Source organism: Hyaena hyaena, unplaced genomic scaffold, assembly GCF_003009895.1.
Source record: "Hyaena hyaena isolate Hyena2069 unplaced genomic scaffold, ASM300989v1 scaffold_137, whole genome shotgun sequence".
Lineage (NCBI taxonomy): Eukaryota > Metazoa > Chordata > Mammalia > Carnivora > Hyaenidae > Hyaena > Hyaena hyaena.
In genome coordinates, this window is record NW_024080769.1 from 1,755,587 (window position 1) to 1,773,615 (window position 18,029).

The 18,029-nt window shown below is 57.4% G+C and overlaps 1 protein-coding gene across 2 annotated transcripts in view; it reads right to left on the reverse strand.

Moving 5' to 3' along the window:
- LINGO1 (leucine rich repeat and Ig domain containing 1) overlaps window positions 1-18,029 on the reverse strand; it is a 76,394-nt gene that overhangs the window by 6,916 nt on the left and 51,449 nt on the right. The window contains exon 1 of one of the 2 annotated variants that reach the window (XM_039238246.1): window positions 10,647-11,111. The exons of the other annotated variant lie outside the window; for it this stretch is intronic. Coding sequence (XP_039094177.1) covers window positions 10,647-10,652 — 6 coding nt within the window. The 5' untranslated portion in view covers window positions 10,653-11,111. Of the gene's footprint in view, window positions 1-10,646; window positions 11,112-18,029 lie in introns of those variants that run through there. 2 annotated transcript variants of the gene reach the window in all.

Here is an 18,029-nt window from a genome sequence, read left to right on the forward strand (position 1 = left end):
CACAGCCAGAGCAGGAGGGGCAGGCCTGTCAGGGGGAGGCCCCAGGGCACAAAGGGGGCTCGGCCCTTAGAGAGCTCAGGCAGGCGCTCTGTCCCCCAGACCCAACATCAGCCGTTCCCCGACTGTGTACGTTGAACACACTGAACTTCTCCTCCTGTGCCTGCTGCCATTGTCTGTGCTAGAAACTCACCTCATTTGGGGGCGGGGTGGGGGAGAGGCGGGGCTGCAGCACAGAATGGAAGGCTTCGCTATTTTAGGCTTATGGTATCAATATTTCATGGTGTTCCCACTCACCATTCCCCAGGGAGCGTGGGGCTCCCCTCCACATACAGGCATGGGGTCCTGGGCATGGACGTGCCCGCTGCCATTGCTGGGGGCTTGGCACCTCTGCCTGGCCGTGTGACCTGAGCAATCTCAGCAGGCTGTTGCCCATGTGCAAAACGAGGCGGGCGTGCCCCTTCACGTCCTGTCCTGACACCCTACAGTCTACATTTCTACCGCCGGCTCTGCAGCAGGAGGGAGTGAGGAGGGACGTGGCGGGCCTGGGAAGGGGGCTGAGGGTCAGCAGAACGTCTGCTGACGGCTCCGTCCAGCTCTGCCACCAAGAGGTGCGCGGAAGAGCAGCAGAGGAAGGGTGAGGGCAACAGAGAAGACACACAGGGGGCGAAACAGGAAAAAAAGGGAGGAGGAGAGAGGGGCAGAGAGCACGCAGGAGAAAGACGGGCTCCCCGGACAGCGGGCGGGAGCATTGGCACGGGTCGGGGGGAGGCGGAACGAGAGTTGTCCCACAGGCTCAGCTCCTGTTTCCTTCACTCCTGGGCGCCCACTGCAGGTCACAAGCCCCTGGCCTGTCACACACCCTGTCCTCACCATCACCTGGTGAGGTAGCTTGGATTACTCTGAAAAGTGAAGGCACGCACGCAGGGTGACCAAAGAACAGAGGCAGATTCCCGGTGACCTGCCCTGTCCCCAGACCCACTTCATGAAAGGATAACGTGTGTTAGCGGGAAGTGTATCTGTCCAGAGGCAGCCATGGCTGTGTGGCCGGCAGAGGGGTGGGGGGGGGGTAGGGGTGAGGCCTGGCTACAAAGCCCTCAACGGTCACCCTAGGTCAGGGTCTCTCTCCCCCAGCAATGGCTGGCTGTCCACCACATGCCCAGAGCTCTCACACTCAGCTTTCAGAATCCAGCTGGAGAAGGGCTCACCCTGCCGGGAACCCCTCTGGGTCCCGGGTCTGAGGAGCGCCTGCCACTGCTGTTTGCGCTCTCCCTTCCTCCCTGTCGGAGCTTCTGCAGCCCCCCAGAGATTGAGAGCCCCCAGGGCAGGGCCAGGGCTGACAGAACCTCACCCCTCCCCTCAAAGGGGCAGAGAGAGCAGGAGAACAGCCCCTCCTCGGGCCTCCCTGGAGGAGGAGGTGTCAGGAGAGCTCAGGCTGGAACGCAAATACATTTCCACAGGCCAAGAAGGGAGCAGGGGGAAGGCACTTCCCAGGGAGGGAATAGTGAGAGCAAAGGTGTGCAGGGGTGGAGAGCACCTGGGGACTCCTAATTGCTTCTCTCCTACCCCAAATCCAGATGGGGTCCCCCAGGCTCCCTCTAAAGCCACTCCATTCTGGCTTGCTACAGCTAATCCCTGCTGAGGTGTGAACGGCTGATAATGCTTTAAGGTGTGAGCTGCTAATGGGGGAAACTCAGTCCCTGGCCAGCCTAAATGGGCAGGGGCTGCCCCCTGGCACAGGGAGTATGTGCGGACCGGGAGCCCTGAGGGGAAGGCTCTGGTGGTGCCCGGGCTGGCCTCCGGCAGGAGAAACCCAGTCTATGCGGTCAGCGGGCGGGTAGCATGGCGGCCTCTGTCTGTCTCCTCTGGGGCGCCCGTCCTCTCCCTCTCCCTTCTCCTCCTGCAGCCACCCCCCACAGGGAGAGAAAAATCAACCTGGAAGAAAATTGAGGTCATGTCCTTTGTCATGTATAATTCTTTATTTTCCTCTTGCTCTTGGTTTTGGCAGAGTCGCTGGGCCCCTGAGGCGTGTGTGTGTGTGTGTGTGTGTGTGTGTGTGTGTGTGTGTACAGGGTGGCCTGCCTGCTGTCCCTCCTCCTGCCACTCCACACCTTCTCTGGCCCAGTGCCGCCAGCCCCATCTCTTCGGTGCATTTGGAAACTCCAGCCGCTCCCAAAGGCGCTCACCTGCACCAGCAGCCAGGCTGGAGGGTGCTGACTGGGCACAGTGGGCCCGCCTGCCTGTTTGCGAGGGCAGCCGCCCCTGTGTGTGGCCCCGGGCGAGCACCTGCCCCCCTGCATCTGAGAGAGGGGTGCCCCTGCCCACCCCACCAGAGCACAGCTGATCATAGGAGCTGCTAGCCTTCCGGCCAGCCCACAGCTCCAGGCCGTTTTCAGGATAAATTATGAATTTTAATTGTCAAAGCATCTTAGTGTTTAAAGGTTTCTATATATAGGCTCTGCCGTCCAGGAGTGGCCGGCTTGGTGGGGAGGAGCAGGGGTGGGCCAAGGTCTAGAAGAGCCCACTTCTGGGTGAGCAAGGGGCCTGGGGCTCATGGGTCCCAGGTCTGGGCTCCAGTCAGCCCCGCCGTATGACCTTGGGTGAGCCCTGGACCACTCTGGGCCCTGCCTGCCTCTTCATAGGCTTGTTGTTAGGTGAGAGTCTGGGGGCAGTGGGAGGGGGCCATTCGTTCTAGGAGGCTTCCTTGTGGTCTGTGCTGAGCCCACCTGAATGGACGGCACCCCTGCTTGGATTGGAGCTGTCCCAGAATTGAGGAGGCGCTGGCAGGCACCCATGTGGTGACCTGAGGGGGCTCAAGGAAAACCCAGGTCCCCGTACCCCTACATCCCCTACATCTCCCTTCCCACCTCCTCTCTGGGTCTAAGATACCAACATAGGCTCCAAGGGGCAAGAAGCTGCCCCTGAAGGCCTCTGGCTCCTCCCTCCACCCAGGTTCATCTTGGAGGTGCCCGGCAGACCCCCTCATGCATACAGGTTTCCCCAGTCCTCAGGGCTCCTCTTCCTTGGGAACAGCTCAGATTGGCCCGTCTCAGGCTTTGGAAGCCTGGATGCCAGCCAATCCCTACCTGGGAGGGCATCAGCCTTGAGCTTGAAGAGGAGGAGCTCACAGCCTCAGAGGCCCAGGGCAGGAAGCAGCTTGCTGAGGGCAATCCGCAGGGCAATGAAGGCCAGAGACGTAAAACGTATAATGATGATAATGAGGGCCTTCGTGTGCCCGGAATTATTCTAAGCACTTTCTGTATAAAAATTCATTTCTCAGGGCGCCTGGATGGCTCAGTTGGTTGCGTGTCTGACTCTTGGTTTCATCTCAGGTCATGATCTCGTGGTTTGTGAGATCGAGCCCTGTGTCGGCCTCTATGATGTCAGTGTGAAACTTCCTTGGGATTCTCTCTCTCCCTTTCTCCCTCTCTGACCCTCCCTCTCTCATGCTCACTTTCTCTCTCTCTCAAAATAAATAAACTTAAAAAAAAAACATGTCTACCACCACAACTTGTTGAAGTAGGCCATGGTATTATCCCCATTTTACAGATGGGAAAAACAGAAGCAGAAACAGGTTCTGTAACTTGCTCAAAGGCGAACAGCTAGCATGATATGAACTCAAATATGAACTTGTTCAATCTTCATGGCAATCTTATTAGGTTGGTATTGTTATCCCGAATTTACAGATTAGAGAACCAAGGCACAGAGAAGTGACGCAGTTTGCCACAAATCACACAGCAATAAACGGTGGAGCTGGGATCAGGCCTGAGGCAGTTGGACCCAAGGCTGCCCTGACCATGCTTGCATACTGCCCTTCCTGGATGTAGGTTCAAGGGCCTGCTGAGCTGTATGATTGTGGCCAAGTGGCTTTATATCTCAGGGCTCTAAACTCCTCATTCAGAAGAGGGGACAGCAGACCTTGCACTGTTCTCTCAGGGCCGGGGACACAGAATTCAAAGAAGGAGAAGGAAAGAGACATTTATATCGAACATATACACTGAGTGCTTTGCGAACGACCCCACCAACCCTCACCACATACCCGGTGAGGGAGGAACCATTAACCCCACTTCGCTGATGAGGAAACCGAGGTTCCAAGACACCTGCCCAAGGTTACTGAACTTGTCTGACTCCAGAGGCATGGTGACCCTTGAGGCACCCATGGGTGAGGGAAATGAGGGGTCTGTCCTAGGTCCCACAGCACCTCTCCCCAGCACCGTGCCAGGACACCACAGCGGGGCTAGATCAAGACGAGTGAAGGTCTGAGTTACTTCTGCCTCAAAAAGGGTAAAAGACTTAAAAACAACCCTCAAGACATCTAAACCAAGGCCCAGTGAGGTTTTGTTTTTATACATAACACGGTTTTGTAAATAAAAACACTTGCCCTTCTATCACCGCTGACTGCTCAAAGCCCCCTCTGCTCAAGCGAGTCTTGTCCAACCGCTTGCCAAAACCCATTCTTCCAATCCGGTACACTGAGCTCCAAATGGAGAGGCAGCGTGCCCTCTGGTCAGGCGCATGTGGGTTCCATGTTCTGCTCAGGCACGAGTGATGCCATCACGCAGCTGCCTGTTCGTGAGGAGCCCAGGCTTGCGGGGAGGAGTCTGCACATCTCTAAGGGGAAGGTAGAGGGTGCAAAGAGTCCAATGCAAGCCAAGGGGAGGGAGTCAAAATCCATGGGCAGAGTCCTAGGGGAGGCCCATTCAGCTCAGTGTGAGGAATCAACTGAAAGACCAGCTGGCTCAGGACAGAAGATGTGCCTTAGTAGTAGTGAGTGAGTAGCCTGCCATCAGGGCTATGCAAGCAGAGCATTACGGATCACGGACGTGGGAGGGAAACCCCTCTGCAGCAGCCCCTCTTTGCTCTGAGCTATACTCCCATCGTGCACCTAAGTAAAGGGATGTGAGATGGCCAGTCCCTCCCAACTGCATCTCCAGCCCTGTGCTGGGTTGGGCAGAGGACGCATGCTGGCCAGGGCCCCACCCCCTCTCAGCAACACGAGCAGGTTCTCCAGAGAGGGAAGCAGAGGAGGTGGCAGAAAGAGATTAATTCCCTGAAATGGGAAAAAATAGAAAAACACACACACACCACACACCCTAATAACATGTAATAAGAGGTTGGAGACAAGGAACAATGCCCTGGTAATGTCACCCTGGCGGCAATCAATTTGGGTGTCACATGAAATAGGCATAATTATTCTGCCAGCCCCGTCGCTCGTCTCTAACCAGCTCCAGGGGCCCAGGTCCGGGCGGGGAAAGCGGCCTGGAATCAATCGTTGGTGCACCAGGCTGGCAGAGGGAGCAGCCTCAAATTACCTTGCCAGCACCAAGCTTCTCAGCCTTTGTGGGTATGCAGAGGGCTTCCTGGGGTGACCTCGCTAACACCCAGGAGCCACCGTACTCAGACACCCCTCATTCACACAACGGGCAAGAGCAATCGGGGAGGACTCCCCAAGGAGGTGAGAATGAAGGAAGAACAACTATACGTTTGTTCCATCCAGTATTCGTTCCCCAGGTCGCCGATGCCAAGCCCCATGCCAGGTGCCAGGGTGTGGAGATGAGTTTTTCAGGGGGCTGTGTGTTATTAAAATAACGAAGCATAGGCTCTCTCCCTCTCAAAGCTAGGATCACCCTGTGCCCATCCTAGGGGTGAACACAAACCACTGGGGTTCCTTTGGCTCTAACTGCGCAGGACTTATCTCTCCTTGCTGCCTCCTCTGTCATCCTCACTTCCCTGGGGGGTCCTCCTGACTGCTCCTGCCCATCCCTGAGCTCAGGGCTTGTACAGACAGCACCCCATGACTGGAGGTGCTGAGGTACGAAAGGGACAATCACTTCCTAAGCATCTGTTACACACTGGCTGCTGCCCATCTCAACCCCCATGTCATACACCACAAACCTTGAATTCTGGAAATGCAAATCAAAGCTGTAACGTAACACCATTTTACACCCAATCATTTGGTAAAAACCAAGACAGCCAGCCATACGGAGTGTTGGCAAGGGTGCAGGGCAATGTGGACACTCCTCTCCTGCTGGGGGGAAGCATAAATGGTCCAACCAATTTGGAAAACACTTTGGCACATTTTCGAGTAAAGCTGAATAAGAACATGCCCTTCGGCCCAGCAATTCCGCTCCTAGCTGTGTGCCCCAAACACTCTGCATGTTGCCTCAGGAGACAGGACAAGAAGGTTCACAGCAGCATTGTTTGTAAGAACAAAAAGGGAAACAACCCACATGCCCATCAATAAAAGATAAACACACTGTGTTATGTTCGCATCACAGAACATTACGCATCAATGGAAATAAATGAACCACGTTTACCATTATCTGCAACAATATAGAAGAAGCTTTACAAATATGATGTTGAAGAAAAAAAGCAAATTCTAAAGGGCTGCATACAGTTTCAGGTTCTTTTTACAAAGTTCAAAAGTAACACAAATGGAACCATTTCTATCCATTAAAATGCATGACTTTAAAAAGGCAAGGGAATGCGAAACAGACAATTAGGACAGTGGCTGCCTCAGAGAGTGGCCAGGAATAAAGCGAGGAGGAGCATATGGAAAATGTACATCGTTATTAAAATGCTACTGTCCAGGTTGGGGAATGGGGCTGCCATGTTGTTATATTATTGTTATCACTAATGCTAAATCCATTCATTAATCACCAGGCCATGCCCAGACCAGTGAGCCCTGAGCATTTCCTCTAGAATGAGGAAAGCATTCTAGACTGAGCTTGTGGGCTGGGGACTTTGGGCAAGTCATTCCACCTCTCTGGCTCTCGGTTTCCTCAGATATAAAATCAAATCTTTGCACCAGTTACAAGAAAAAGATTGCGAACACATCACTGATATAAACTATGAGTAGTGAGCACTTCTTGAGAGCTTACTGTATACTAGGCATTGTTCTATTTTTTTTTTTAATGCTTATTTATTTTTGAAGGAGAGAGAGAGAGAGAGAGAGAGAGAGACAGAGCATGAGCTGGAGAGGGCCAGAGAGAGAGGAAGACACAGAATCTGAAGCAGGCTCTGGGCTCTGAGCTGTCAGCAGAGAGCCTGACATGGGGCTTGAACACACGAGCTGTGAGATCACGATCTGAGCTGATGTCAGATGCTTAACCACTTAACTGACTGAGCCCCCCAGGCGCCCCTACCAGGCCTTGTTCTAAAAGCTCGGTGTCAGAGCTCCTGGGTGGCTCAGTCCGGCTAAGCATCTAACTTCGGCTCAGGTCATGATCTCATGGCTTGTGGGTTCGAGCCCCACGTCGGGCTCTGTGCTGACAGCTAGTTCAGAGCCCGGAGACTGCTTCTGATTCTGTGTCTCCCTCTCTCCCTGACCCCTCCCCTGCTCACACTGCCTCTCTCTCTCTCTCTCTCTCTCTCTCTCTCTCTCAGAAATAAATAAAACATTAAAAATGTTTTAAATAAAAATAAAAATAAATGCACAGTGTGCTAGCATACTTAATCCTCCTGCCACTCCTAGAGGTAAATGCCTTTGTTACCCTCGCTTTGTGGATAAGGAGACTGAAGCCCATGAGATGAAGTAACTAGGCAGAGGTGGGGCTGAGATCTGGCCCCAGGGTCCACACTCCACAAGTTCACCATAAAGTGACATCAAAGGAACCAAGCACACATGAGGATGAGATTGTTGGCAGCACAGCTCTACTGGCTCCACAGCACCCAAGGATATTCATTCATTCATTCATTCATTCATTCACCCAAGGATATTCATCCATCCATCTATTCATCCATTCATTCAATGCATAAACAGAGGTGAGTATCAAGAATGCCTCAAATGCACTTGGAAATGAGCCTGCCTTACCACACTCTTTCTACAAAGAACCGTCCCCAGTCTGGAATCCTCTGGTTTTTATGTCTCTGCAAAGTCTGCTGCCACCTCAGCCTCTCTCTTTCTGGTGGACCCCTGACTACCTCAGCCCCCACAAGCAAATCCCATCCTTCTCTGAGTGCCTGTGTGTGCTACTAAGTACCCCACCTGGGGCACCCTTGATGTCACCTAGCTCTGTGCATCCATACAGGCTGAAGACACCGTGTCCCCTCCAGGTAGTCCTTGCCACCAGCCATAGCTGCTCCCTGGTGCCTCCCAGTGTCTTCCCCATCCCAGGGGCCAATCAGGGGAGCCCAGGGGACGGGGACAGGATTGCCCAGGGTGTTCAAGGCAATCCATGGGAGCCATAAGAGGGCCTACTCCAGAACCAAAGAGCTCAGCCAGGATGTGTAAAATAAACACAGGAACTAATTTGGCTGGTACAGTATTGAGTGCAAACCAGCGTGGTTCTTCACTGTGGGTGCCTGGAGGAGGAGGATCAGTAACTTAGAGCCTCAAGGAGGCTCCCTCGAGGAGGGGCCAGGAGAAGAAGAGAGGAGGGCCTTGGGTAGGGATGCTGGACCAAGACAGGTCATGGGGGATGTGTAGAGGAACTGGTGGGAAAAGAACAGAGAGCCATCAACGGGTAACCACTGGGAAGGTGGGGGGGTGGGGGTGGGGGGCGGCCTTGGGGCTGGAAGCTACCATCTTTCCATAGGTGCCACACAGAACAGCTAGACCAGGAGACCCTGGCCAGCAAGCAGCAAGGCAAGGCTCTGACTGAAGTCACTGTCATCTACCGCCTCCCCTCCCTGGCCTTTCACTAGCCCCACAGGACACGATGCCTCCAGGGGACCCTGTGTAAATCACTGCACAGGTTCACTTCTCCCCAGGAACGTGCCCTCAGCCCCGGCCGTGACCCCCCAGCCATCTGCTTTGGTGGGCACCCGGGGGGCAGCGCCAGCTGAGCATCACTGGTTCTAGGGGTCCCACCTGGCTTTATGAGAACAGCAACCCCCCACACAGGAGGTTTGGGTCATTTGAGATTTGGGGTTTTTTGGTGTCCCTCTGGAATTCCGAGTTTTACAAAACAATATCTAGTAAAGGAAAACCCGGGTGCTCAGAGGCAGGGATGGAGCACCTGACTACTAGGATCAAAAAGGACTCCTGCAAGGGGCAGGGCAGTCTCTCCTTGGTCAACACGGGGGCCCTCAGCCCACAAGCCAAGATTCCTGGGCTTTGAGCATACACCCAGCCCAGCCCCCCCCCAAATCTGGCCCCTGGGATGACCAAGGCCCTGGGGAGCACTGCAGACTTGACCAAGGCACATCTCACACTTCACTGGCAGGGGATGGGGGAGGAGACAGAGACAAAGAGCACATCACAGGGGGGCTACCCTCACCTTTGCTAAGCCCCCCTCCAGTAGGGGCATAGGGGTGCTGCCAGGAGTCCCTATCTGGGTTCTGGGGAGTTCTTGGCCTCTCCCTTCTGGCGCCTCATTGCCTCTCTCCTGCCTCAGGCAGTGGAGAGAAAGCAGGCAAGCTGTCCTGGCAGACCAGGTCCCACATAAGGACAAAGGGGCTGGGAACCGCTGACCCTCTCTTCCCTCATCGGCACTCCTCGCTGGATGTGAGTAAGCCCCAGGCGCTTTGCCGCCTGGGTGCCCGGCTCACTGCTCCCTAGGCACGGGAGGCGCCAGTGCCCGAGCTGTTGCCGGGATGACCGGCAGGGCTGAGCCCGGAGCAGCGGGCCAGGCTGGGCTCGAACTCTCTGGCTGCCCAAACCACGAAGACGTAGGACCGATGGTGGGCTGGGCTGGCAGGGAAGGGGCTGGCCCAGATGGCACTGCCCCCCACCTCAGGGCCTCCTGCACCCCCCCAGTACCTCCCTCACGCCCCTTCTCCCCCCCCCCGAACCCCCAGAGCCCAGGACCTCGGAGAACAAAGGGGATGCCTCCAGCACAAGGAGGGATGGAGGGCACTGGGGCTGGGCTGCGGCCCGGCCAGGAGCAGGCAGGGCACTGTCCACTGGACCTCGCCCCACCCCTCCTCCAAGCGGAAGCCACCCGGAGGGACACATCTTCTGGGGGCGCCTTGGCCACCTCATCGAGAGTGGGGAGGCAGAACAGGACACTCCCTCCTCACCTCCCTTTTCTCAGCTGGTTCCCACCTCCCACTGGCTGCCTCAGAATGAAAAGTGGGGCAGGAGGAGGTGAGAAGCTGGGGCTGAAGACAGACAAAGGGAGGCCCCTAAAGGGTTCCTGGGTCCTCCACAATCCCAACTGCCTCTCCTGCACTCTCCCCACGCCCGATTTCCCCTTTCCTCCCCCTCTTTGGGCTCGAGCTGGAAGGGGGTTGCTCCTGGTCGGGGACGGAGCTGGTGCCCAGGCTGGAGCCCGTGGAGAAAACTGGTCCCTCGCCTGCACCCTCCAGCTAGCCAGTGCCCAGCGCTGGCCAGGGCTGCCAGGGGTATCTGGGATCTAAGGAGAGGGGTAGCCGCCCCGCTGAGCAAGGGACTTACCCTCCAGGATGAATGGTGCTCAGAAGGGGAGGAGGACGGTGGACAAGCCCGACTAGGAGCCCGCGGGGGCCCCTCCACAGCTCTGGGGTTCCAGCTAGCCAACAAGGAATTTGTTGGGCTGGGAGGAAAGGGAAAGGACTCTCCATTTCTGAGGCTCCAGGAGGGTCAGATCTGTGACCCCAAAGAAGAATCTGGGTGGTGCTGGGGTGTCCCGCGGCCCCAGGAGGGCGCAACCGGGCCAACGGCGGCCCGCACGGGAGCTCGCCGCGGGGCTGCCCGCTCGGGGCTGGGCCGCGGCCGCCGGGCTCACCTGCATCTCGGGCGCACCGTCCGTCCGCTCGGCTCGGTCGCCAATCGCATGTCTCCCCCGCCGGGCTTCAGCCCCTGCCCAGCCCCCTCCTCCGTCTCCTCCTCCTCCTCGTCCGACACCTCCGCCCGGCCGTCCACGCGGGGCTGTCTGTGCGTCTGTCTGTCCCACGCGGGCGGGAGCCGAGCCGGAGCCGGGGCCGGGGCAAGGGCGCGGGAGTGGGGAGGCGGGAGACCGCGGCCCCGGCGGGCGGAGGGGCGGGCGCGCTCAGGATGCGCGACGCGGACTCGGCGAGTCTGGTTCCGCGCCCCGGGCCGGCCTGGAGCCGCCGCCGCCGCCGCCGCCGCCTCTGCCGCTGGGGCCGGGGTCGAGGCCGGGCGCGCTCCGCAGCGGGGCCGGGGCCAGGGCTGAGGCCGGCAGGCAGCGGCCGCGCATGCTGCTCGGAGCCCCGCGGCGGGAGAGGGGCCGGAGCCGCGCGGGTGGGGACTCCGCGCGCTCCGGGGCCGGGGGCCGGGACCCGCCGCCGCTGCCGCCTGCGCTGTCGCCGGCCGCCCGCTCCGGCTCCCGCACCGGCTCCCGCCCGGGCTCCGCGCTCTGCCGCGGCGCGGGGAGGGAGCGCGAGGAGCGAGGAGCGAGCCGGGGAGGGAGGAGGGACCGAGGGAGGGAGGGAGGGAGCAAGCGAGCGGCGGGAGCCGGGCGGGGGAGGAGAAGGCGCGGCCGCAAAACCAAGGAGGGGGGAGGCGGGGTGGGGGGCTAGTGTTCTTTCGGCAGAGGGGGCGGAGAGCGAGGAGCGCCCCAACCGCTGCCCTGCGCGGATGGGGCAACGAAACTGGCAGGGGGGACGCAGGCGAGGGGCGCGCCAGGCTCGCGCCTCAGCCGGCGCCCGGGAGCGCCAGCCCCGCACCGGCCGCGCCCCTCCGAGTCCCGGGCCTGCCGGACTCAGGGAAGTCTGGGCTACGCTCCTCCCTGAGTGTGTGCACGTACCCTCTTGTGTGGCCACATACGTGTGCACGTGAGCACGTGAGTGTGTTCACACGTGTTAACCAGGGTCACTGCACACTGCCGTGTGGACGGACACATGCACGTGAACGGGCACGGCTCCCCACCCAGCCAGGGTTGTTTGGAGGACGGCGTGGGAAGGGCCAGGCCCCGAGCCTCTGTCCTGCCCCTCTTCTCCAAATGTCCTCGAATCTCTAAAGGGTCCACATCCTGGCGGCCTGGGGGCCAGGCAGGTAGAGAGCGGAGCTCCGGGGGAACGCGAGGGAGGCGCGCCAGCTCCCCGGCTTTACCCCAAGAGGGGTCTTGCCCCGCCCTTTGCAGCCCGGGTCCCCGCCCAACCTGGCTTCTCTTCCAGCAGAGGGCAGCAGGCGGCTTCGGCCGGCTCTGGCCACCGGCACTGCATCCAGAGACCAGCAGAGGGCAGCGCAGAGCCTCAGTCTGGGCACGGTTGTCTCTCTGATCCCAAAGATCCCGGGGATTCTGGGCTGGGGCCACAGACTTAGATAGGCCCAAAGAACCGGGCCTCTCCTCAGAGATCCAGATCCTTCTTGATCAGTGGATGCGGAGAATCAACTGGAGGCCGTGTCTTAGCAGCCTGCAGAGTAAACTAAGGCAACTCACCTCCTTCCATGTCCCTGCCACCTCCTTGAAAGCCATTTGCCCTTTCACACCAAGCTAGTTTGCTTAGACTAAGCATCAGTGCTGACACCACCGGGCACATCTGACCCTTCTCCCCTGTTAGTGCAGCCCATTAGCACATTAGTGCCGCTGACACTGCGGACCCCGCAGGAGTAAGGGTTTTGGCAGGCCTAGAAGGAAACTGGGTCTGGGGAAGAGGAGCCTGACCCGAGGCCTCTAAGTCTCTGACACAAACCCCAGGATCCTGCTCCCAGAATCCCCTCCCCCAACAGAGCCTGCCCAACATTCATTACCGATATCTGCCCGGCGCGGGGCTGGCAGTCTCCCCTTACCCCCGACACCATCTTGCGTCTCCACTGTCCAGCCTCACACACACAGCCCAAAGAGTTGCGCAAACCTTCCGTTCCAGCTAAACATCTCTGGGTACTTCTAGGCTCACTGCCACACCACGGGTCTGGACAGTCCCGCCTGGAAAACCATCCCCCGTCTTCTGTGCTGTGTCCATCCTCATCCTCGGTCTGGCGGGAGCCCGTCCTACCAAGTGCGGATGCGGTGGTGTGCACTCTACATTCACCCTCCAACAGCCCTCCAGGAGGCGCTCTTGTTCCCCCGGTGACGGAGAGAAGGAGCCCCAGGCTCAGAGCGATTACAGGACCCGCCCGAGGTCACACAGCTTGTAAAGCCTAGAATGGGAATTTGAATCGCCTTCCAGAGCTGAGTAAACCAGTAGGGGGCAGGCTTGGCAGAAGGACTTACAGGTGGGCGGGGAAGAGGGGAGGCGGCACAGGTGTCCTGTCCCTTCAAGAGCCCAGCGCAGGCGGTTCCCTGCCCCTCAACTCTCAGCTGCCTGGACCCCCTTCCCAGGCTCCCCGGCTCCCCCACCCCGGCTGCTGGTGAGTTACCCGTGAGCTCCCGCCCTCCCGCGCCGCCTCCTCCCACCAGCCCGACAGGAATAGACGCTCTCTAGCTCCTGCGTAAAGGCTCCGCCAGGCGCCCGGCGGGCGCGCAGACCCGCTGGGGGGCGGGGGCGGGGGCGGGGGCTATTCCTGGTGCGGCGACTGACGCAGGCACAGCGCGGCCACGGCATCTCCGCCCCCGACTCACCTGCTCTCTGCCTCAGTGATCTCGGGGGAGGAATGGGGGAGAGCCCACTGCCCCCACCCCCAAACCCCAGATGCTGGCTAAGGAAGTCAGCGTCTGGGGTGGGGTCCTCTGGGGCCCACACGTATCCCTTTGCGACTTGAGGCAGCAGGAGTGACCAAGAGCTTCGTCTGGGAAGAACTGACCCGGGGCCTTAGTTCTCCACGATGCACAGTACCCAGGCCATTCCCCCTTCCCTTCTTTCCAAGAGAAATGACCCCTTGCGGCCCTCCTTGCCTTATTTCACCACTGGAAACAATGGGGTGGGGGAGGGTTTAGGGGAAGAACTTGGAGAAAAGGCCTTTTTGACGGTCCAGCCTGGGCCTGGGGAGAGTGCAGGCCCCTGGCCTTGTCACTCAAAGACCCCATAAAAGGGTGAGGAGGTCTGTCCCTGGGTCCTCCCCCAATCAGAGGTCTCTTGGCATGAGCTGTTGGAATAGGCATCTCTCCGCTCCTACTGAGATCCCTCTCAGGGACCCCAGGACCATGGAAAACGTGACACACTGCAGTGGCCCGGTCCAAGGCTTAATGACACAACCAGGGGGTTAGACCCTGGAGCTACAGTGAAAGGATGTTCACCCACCCTTTCAGGCCTTTGTCCTTGCTGGTCCACCTGCTTGGCATGCCCTCTGCCTGGTTTCCACCTGTGCTTCAAGACCCAACTGAGCCCATTCTCTTCTGTCCTGTCTCCTCTCCCCAAACTGAAATGGCCTTAGAAGCAAGGCCCTAGTCCCCTCCCTCTCTGTCCCCACCAACAGGAGCTCCCAGGAGCAGGCCTGAAACTACCTGCCTCACGGGTGGGGATAGGTGCAGAGCAAATCCTAGCTCCAGGGTGAAAACTCAGCAGGTCACAAAAAAGCAGGAGCTGCTGGCTGGGAGGAGCAGTCAACCTGCAGTGGCCAGAGTGATCAGAGCAAAGTAGAGAAACTAGAATGGGTTCCCCAGGGGACTCAGGCAGAGGGGACAGGGCCCTCTAACGTTCACTCAGCTCCTACGGTAAGCCAGGCTCTGAGCTATACTTTACATGCTTCTCCCTTCAAGATTAGTATTGCTATTCCTATTGTACAGATGAAAAACTGAGGCTCTGGGAGGGCTGGTATCTTGCCCAAGCTCACTCTTCAAGAGGTAGAGCTGGGCTTCAAAGCCCAGCGTGTGTCTGATGTCACAGCCCAAAATCTGCTCTCCCCCCCACCCCTCCCCAGGAAGCTGAGGATGCAGGAGGAAGGGCCAGCTCCCCGAGGCACAGGAAGGAACAGGAAGGAACGGGTGGCACACACAGGCCTGCCTGTATGCCCGCTTGTATCTCGGCAGCTCGCGGGGTTTTACGATGATGATTATTTCTGAAGCCACTTGAAATTAATGACAGCTCTAAAATGGCTGGGACAGTGGAGTCATTGCTGAGACCTCTAATTAGCAAGAAAAATGGAGACCAGGAACGGGGGAGGCGGGTGGGGGCTGGGCATGCAGCACAGGGCATGGAGCAGGGCTGGGGAGTGGGATGGAGCCGGGACCCAGCAGGAGGTCCCTGTGGAGCTGCTGGACCCCATGTCCCGCTTAACGCCACAGATTTGATTCTGAGTGCCTTTAGTAACTTGCTGTGTGACCTTGAGGGGCCACTGCCCCTCCTTGGGTGATAACTTTCCCAGCTGGGCAATGAGGGGTTGGCAGGGGTGGGGTGGTGGTGTCCCTGAGCTCAGGGCTCTGTGGCCCCACCTAGATAGGGGGTGAACGGGATGTGACCTCAAGAGAGAGCTCCTTGAAGAACTCAGAGTTTCTCCAAGGCTGAATCCCAGGAGCTGGGGGCATTGTAGCCCTCCGGGAGCCACAGCGGAAGCCCCATGCTCCCCTCTGGCGATGGCAGTCCTCTCTGCTGGGGTTGCCGAGGCCACAGGTGTAATGAAGTCCTAAAGACTCAGGCTGCAGTGAAGTGGATCAGGAAGTGGCAGAAAATCCATAGGTCAGAGCCCTGCGCTGGTGCAGCCGCAGAGGGGGCAGGAGATGGGGGCCTGTAGGGTCAGCTGGCAAGAAAGTCCCCCTAGAATGTGGGCCTGGAGCTGCGTCCAGGGCTAGGACTTTCTTGCCCCCTCTTGTGCCCCTCCCCGAGCCAGAAGGGACTCAGGGATGCCAGGGTCCCACTTAGGCATGTTACAGAGGGTCAGGCCCGGGAACTTCCAAGGGAAAGGACACTCATCTGGATGCACCCCAGCTCCTGTCCTCTGTGTCCTCCATGGGGTACCTGGCTACAGGGAAGGGCACTGGGGCCCAGCTGAAGGGGACTCTACACAGTGATCAACGCGGAGGGATACCCACTGTGGCCAAGGCTGAGGCCAAGACTCCAAGGGCAGAGGTATGGAAAGCCCTCCATCACTTCCTTAGGGTGTCGTCTTCCATGGCAGTCCCCACCTCAGGCAGCCCTATCACTGACAGCCTTCTCAGACTCCCAGCCCATTTCCTCCAACCTCTCCCCTCTTCCCTTTCAACTCAGGGCTCGGTGTGGCCCCTTCCTTCCAGAAGCCTACTCTGAGCACCTCAGTCTCCTGCTCTGGATCCTTGGGCCTCAGTGTCCTCCTCTGGAAGATATCAGTAAAACTCATCTCATGGGGGGTGGTATGAAGATCTCATGACTTAATATATATCCAGTACTTGATGCTGGGACACAGTAGGTGCTTGATAAATGGTTATTGTGCTGTTATGGCTGCTCTCTGCTCCCTGACCCTGCAGGCCCCACTCTGTAAAGACAGGGGTCCACCATAAGGTTCCTTTCAGCATTCTCACTAAGAGAGGCCTCAACCAAGTTCTTTGTCCTTGGAGAATCAGGAACACCCTGAAGGCACGGATTGATCTTGTGTCTCCTCCAATTTCGGCAAAGAGCCGAGAGTCCTGATTCCAGAGGGGCTGATGTGTGCAAATTAAAGTCCATTAAAATCCACCCATCAGGAAGGACCAATGGGTTCTCCTGGAGGAGGCCAGGGCATGAGGGCAGGGGCATGCAAGTCCCCAATTCTCACTTCCCCTCATCTTGGGGCCTTGGTCACCCAGGCCTCCACTGGAAATGTCCCAGCACCTGTGACATTCACTTCTCTAGCAGCATGTAGGCACCAGCCTCCACTGGCTGGAATTGCCCTGCGAACTGGTGGAACCCAAAAGGCTTCTGGGAGACCCAAGGCAGAAGCCCAGCAAGGGGCTAAGGTCCGGGGACCGGCCCTCACTTAGTCTGGCCACACGGCCCTGCTGGGCTGGGTGCCTGCTTGCTGCACCCATAATAGCTGAGAAGCAGGAAATTTTTCCGGGGCCAGTGAAGGGGCTCATCCACCCTGGTGACTACCTGGTGTTCCCGACCTTGCAGTTAGGTCTCCTTAAAACCCAGGGAAATATGCACTCCACTAAAAACAAAACAAAACAAAACAAAACCCCAAACCACAAAGTCACCCAAATGATTAAATTGAGAGCAAAAACAAAAAAGCAAATACACAAGGCAGTTTATAAAAAGGGACTACTCCCTGGCTCATTGGGAATCAGGGCTCCAGGCCTGGCAGTGCAGCCTCTCCTGAGAGCCTGGGCTTGGCTGTCCCCACAGATCATGTCAGGGGGCACTTGAGCTAATGTGTGCAAACAGGTAGCACTATTAGCAAATCCATTCATTAAGCGCTTGTCTTGAGTTCGGTTGTGCAGCAGACTTGTTTATTAACTTAAGTCGGAACCTGTTATTAACTTAAGTCAAAGGCAGTGGGTGGTGGCTCGGATGTCTGGCCTTAGAGCCTTGAGTTCCAGTTCTGGCTTTATCTCTAACCTCTGTGTGACCCTGGGAAAGTCACTGTGCTTCTCTGCACCTCGGTCGCCCTGTGATAGGCAGCTCCCTAAGATGACTCCCAGTGACCCCTACCTTCTGGTATTTCCCCCACCTTATGCAATCCCCTCCCCTTGAGTGTGGGCTGGACTAATTGAGTTACTTCTTCTAATGAAGAGAATAAGATGGCATATCACTTCTGAGATTTGGTTATCAAAAGACCGGCTTTCATCTTGGGTACTTTCTTTCCATCACCTGCTTGTTTGCTATGACAGATCCCAGGTGCCATATTATTAGCTGCCCTGTTGAGAGACCCACATGGAAGAGAACTGAGGTCTCTAACCAGCACCCCATGATGCCCTGAGACCCACCAATACCCCCAACAAGGAAGCCTGGAAGCAGACCCCGCCCAAGTCGAGTCTTGAGATGATTGACACTCTAGCTAACAGCTGGACTGCAGCCTTGGGAGAGCCCTTGAACCAGAGGCCCTCCACTAAGCCTCACCTGGATCCCTGATCCACAGAAACTGTAAAATAATACAGGTTTGTTGTTTAAAGCCACTAAGTTTTGCGGTGATATGTTATGAGGCAATAGATAACTAACTAATACATACTTCATCCGTGAGATGGACAAAAAATTTCTTTCTTCCAATGTGGCTGGGGGCATTGAGATAATGCAGGGAAAGCATGTGCTGGTCAGGGTGAGAAATGGCACAGCTACCTGGTGGTTATCAAGAGAAACTGAAAAGATGCACGCTATATGGTATATACTATGGAAAAACATTCACAAGACGAGTGCAGGAATGTTCACTAGTTTGTACT